The following is a 5,152-nucleotide window of genomic DNA, read 5'->3' as shown; positions in this document are numbered from 1 at the left end:
GAGTTGCTAATAAATTAGACATGTTTGTTACAGAATAAATATCACAAACAGTGTGACAATTACAAGGGGAACAGACATAGGTCAGTCTATTCTATTGTCATTTTTGCTTCTTTTTCCAATACAATACAAAAATGCCAAGTGCTAAATATGGTACACAAAGAAACATTTCTTTTGTTGTCAACATAAATAGTTATACTTATGTAATAGTTTAATTTAATTTAATATCTCCATTTAAAGGTGAAAAAAAATGATTCCTTTACTACATACTAACAGTTTGGTCCTGGAACAGGATCTTTTTCAAGCACATTTACAGGAATGAAACGTTGGTATGTAAAGAAGCAATATTTTTTCAACTTAAAATGTTGAGTGCTGCACTTTGTATATTGTACTATTCCCTCTTCATAGGGGGATTTCTCTGATTGCCACATCAAAACACTACAAGGGGTGAATAGATACATAGATAGATACATAGATAGATAGTAGATAGATAAATGGATAGATAGAAATTAGATACTTAGATACATAGATAGATAGGAGAGAGATAGATAGATAGATAGGAGATAGATAGATAGGAGATAGATAGATAGGAGATAGATAGATAGGAGATAGATAGATAGGAGATAGATAGATAGATATTAGATAGATAGATAAATATGAGATAGATAGATAGATAGAAATGATATAGATAGATAGATATAAATGAGATAGATAGATATAAATGAGATAGATATATATAAATGAGATAGATAGATAGATATCAGATAGATAGATAGATATTTGTAATTGTCACATTGTTAGTGATATTTTTTTTTTTTATAATAACCCTTAATTTTTGTCTTTACCAAGGATTTAATTTTCCTGGTAAAATAATTCAGAGGGCAGAAAATCACATAAGGTCAGGCTCACGTGGGATGCTAAATTATTAATTGATACTTCTTCACCCACAACATATAGGGCAGTGCCAATGCAAAATATGTACAAACTACTAATATAGTAATGTAACAGAGCTGTAGCACAAGGAGAGAGATTATGTTTTCTAGAGTATGATCTAGAGATGCAGAGAGATAATCCTGAGTGTTATGGCAGAGCATGTGACATCTGTGAGACAGGATTGCCTCAGAGTTCTGTCTCACCTATCATCATCATCATCACAGCAGCAAGTAGACACCTCTGTTTGTCTAACACTGACTTTTATACCCTGAGATGAGTGAGCGTGAGTGACCTTAGGACGATACTACCACCCCACATACATGCAAATGGGTTAAATTAATAATATTGTTTCTTTACAGAAAAACCTGAATCTAACATGGGGAACATGACATTTATTAAAGAATTCCACTTATTGTCATTTTACGCAAAATCTGATTATACATTGTCAACTATAATTGTGTTTTTCTTTCTATATATGTTTGGAATTCTGATGAATTGTCTTATAATTACAGTGATATATATTGATGATCAGTTACACTCCCCAATGTATCTATTTCTCTGTAAACTGTCAGTATTAGATATCTGTTACACAACCATTACTGTCCCTAAACTGCTGTACATGTTATTATCTGGAGATAATACAGTATCCTACATACAATGCTTCACCCAGATGTACTTTTATGTCATGGTTTGCTTCACAGAGAATATACTCATATCCATTATGGCATATGACCGATATGTTGCTATATGTAATCCTTTACACTATCACTATATCTTAAGTAAGAAAAACTGTCTCTTATTTACATCTGGTACTTGGATATCAGGATGCTTAAATTCATTTGTGTTTACAATTCCAGTATCAAAAATGTTCTTCTGTCGTTCAAATAATATAAACCAGTTTTTCTGTGATCCTAAAGCTCTGTTGAACATTTCATGTACTGGCACTGAAGAGTTGAATATTGTTATCTATCTGGAAACATTGTTATTCGGATTTTTCCCTGTCTTGTTCACTTTGACATCTTACATAAAAATTATCAGGGTCATCTTGCAGATAAAATCTAAGGATGGCAGAAAAAAAGCCTTCTCCACCTGCTCATCCCACCTCACCCTTTTCATTATTTACAATACAACAGGTTTTTCTGTGTACATCATACCACCATCAAAATACTCTGATGTCCTAGATCAGGTCTTTACTACAGTGTACACAGTTGTCACGCCTATGATAAACCCTCTAATCTACAGTTTGCGGAATAAGGATATGAAAAGGGCTCTACTGAGAATACTGGGGTACAACAATGTACTCATCAGTAAGTGAGAGTTTGCTAAATGGTGAAATAACATAATGTGAATAATTACATTTGGTAATTTGTTGTTAATAAAAATAAACTAAATGGTAGTAATCTTGGATCCTGCTCTTATTGATTTTCATTACTGACGCCTATGTTTTTTCTTATATGACTCCTTTTATTTGCTTCAACATTAAGCTTTATGATCAGCACTTTACCCAATATGTGTTTGCTCACAATGGGGCATATTTAGAGTTGGATGCATTTACACTTCAAACAAACACAGAAAAAGATGGGTGGGGTACGAAATAATGGTTGCCATTATTCCGACAATACTTACCCCAACATGGTGACCCGAACGGCTCCTTCCTGACCTGGCTCCAGGACGACTGCTGTGACCGGCGACTGCAAGGGACAACGCTAAGCAAAGTACATTGTTTATGCCCCCATACTTACATTTCCACCTTAACAGCAAGGAAAAGAGAGTCGCGGCCGGCAGTGACTTCATCAAGATTGTTCGTATTCTTCATAGGTCGCGATCCCTTGCAGTCGCCGGTCACAGCTGTCCTGTAGCCAGGTCGGGAAGGAGCCGTTCGGGGTCACCACGTCGGGGTAAGTATTGTCGATATATGCTGACTACCACCGGAAAAAAACGTGCATAGAAAAAAAGTACATCTTTAAATGTGTTGAATTAGATGTATCTCAGCTTAAATCCATTAACCTTTGCACCAACATACAAGTGTGTATATTTACACCTAAGGAAAGCATAGATAAGGCCTTGATAGCATTAGCAGTAAGTGTTGAATAACATCATTTATACAAAATATAGTAATATAATGAAGTGTTATATGCACAAGAGAGCATATTGTCTTGGAAGCAAATGTCAAATTTTTAATAAAAAATACAAATAACTCCCCATTTGTTGTTTACTCTTTTGAAAATCAAATGGGAATTTTTTTAATGTAGTAGTCCACATGGAAATGTAAGTTTAGCAATACATATTGATGGACACTACTTGTTACAATGTAGCCACAAAGCTAATGAAGTGCTATCAGTTGGAGAGGTCAAAATGCGATAAGCCAATCAGAAGCAGCTAGATGGGGCACAATTAGCATTGCAACAGCCCCCTAATACCTACAAGAGATACTCTCCTTAAAATGAATATCTAGGGATGTTTCAATGTTTAATACGCTTGACCAACCCCATGCCACCTCTTCAGGTGGAAAGGAGCCAAGTCACTGATACAAAGCAATTTAAGCACTGACATATGAGTGCTCATTTTGGTGTGCATGCAAAGTACACAAATGCATATCTTATGCAAAATAATATATATACTCCATAAAGAATGACAATGTCCATTGCCAGTATCACGTCTCTGAATAATCAAATTGAGATGGTTAACAAGTTGGTAATGATTCGAAAATCTGGTCTGTTTGGGTTTTGTTAACAAATGTAAAAATTTTAATCTGTATTTGCCTTTTCTGGAGAGACTACTAACAACAAAGCATAATTCAACTGGCTCCTCTTCTGCCTGGTCTGTGTAGCCCTCTCCTAGGATGTAAGCTAGCTTGAGCAGGGCCCTCTTCCCTCCTGTCTCCTTACCCGTTCTTCTGCTCCGTGTCTATTGCATCTGCCTGCCTGGAGTTTCTGAAGTATTGGTACTTTTGTTTATTGTTCTGTACTGTTATACCCTGTATAGTCTACTGTTTGTACTATGTGCGGCGCTGCGGAAACCTTGTGGCGCCTAACAAATAAATGATAATAATAATGCTATATTTTTGGGATTGAAAATTCCGGTATTAATAAAATCTACATTGGATTTTCTTGACATTAAGAATATAAAAGCATATAGTTAAAAGTAGCTTATGAACTTGAAAAGATTTTATTCAAATTCACATATTTTGTTTGTACCTTCATAAAGATGTTTTGTGTGAACATTTGTGGGATTGTAATTGAACGTAGGACTGTTTATGCTGGTATAAGTTAACATAATACTTTAAGCTCCTGCCTATTATTCACTTGATTGGCTAATTGCCTTTCAGCCCTGTCTATTTAAAGCACCTGCCTCCTTACCTAGATGCCAGATCTTCAGGTCTCCTCCCCTGTCTAGATGTGTTCTAGTCTGGCTCCATGTCTATTGCTGCTGCTGAGTGTTATTACCAGTCTTTGCTCTCTGCTCACTGATACTATAGTTCATTTTCCTGCTGCAGAGGGTTACTACCTGTGTCACACCATCCAGAAGATTATCTCACCTCCTCGTGATCCTGAATCCAGGGGCTTTTCAGCTCCCCAGGACCTCTGTGCCTTATCTATTTGCAGATCATCGCACCTACTTGTGATCCTGACTCCAGGGGCTTCCCAGCTGTACAGGACCTCTGTGCCATATCTACCTGCAGATCATCGCTCCACCAGACGCGCTCTCACATATCTTCCCAATTTCTCCTATCCATCCTGCTCCAGTTACCTGGTTCTTCCCTTGGTCTTGCTTGTGGCCCTCCTTGAGAACCACGACCTGCGGTTAGGGAGCTGCGAAGTCCAAACTCCCTTGCGGGGGTCCCTGGCAAATACCTTCCTCTCCGTTAGACTCCTCACCTCGGGTAGTGACAACTTGAGCAAACCGAACGGATCCTCCCAGAACCTTGATTGTGACAATAATATAGACTTGTCTCTGAACTCTTGTTAGTTAAACGCTGCAACCAAATAGAGAACAGTGTGACAAATTCAAATATTGGACATATCACTTCTCATGTATCAGATTATTTGAAGCTGTCAACCAAATATAGGTCCGGGGATACTTTTTAGATGAAATTCTCTTCTGCAATCCTCTTGCCTCCATGCCCACCCAGCACAGAGGATAAGGTGACATGGATGTTGCTTTTCATGTTTCAATATATTTTTCCCGCTTTCTGATTACAGAAAATCAACAAAGAAGAGAT

General features: G+C 37.1%; 1 protein-coding gene across 1 annotated transcript; it reads left to right on the top strand.

Annotated features, from left to right (window-relative positions):
* Window positions 1-1,306: 1,306 nt before the first annotated feature.
* LOC142098466 (olfactory receptor 1G1-like) lies at window positions 1,307-2,245 on the top strand. The gene has a single exon (XM_075181311.1). The coding sequence runs from the start codon at window positions 1,307-1,309 to the stop codon at window positions 2,243-2,245; it is 939 nt and encodes a 312-aa protein (XP_075037412.1).
* The last annotated feature ends 2,907 nt before the right edge of the window (window positions 2,246-5,152 follow it).

This window comes from Mixophyes fleayi, chromosome 7, assembly GCF_038048845.1.
Source record: "Mixophyes fleayi isolate aMixFle1 chromosome 7, aMixFle1.hap1, whole genome shotgun sequence".
NCBI lineage: Eukaryota > Metazoa > Chordata > Amphibia > Anura > Limnodynastidae > Mixophyes > Mixophyes fleayi.
The sequence above is the reverse complement of the archived record's forward strand: the minus strand, read 5'-3'. Positions and strand labels throughout refer to the sequence as shown.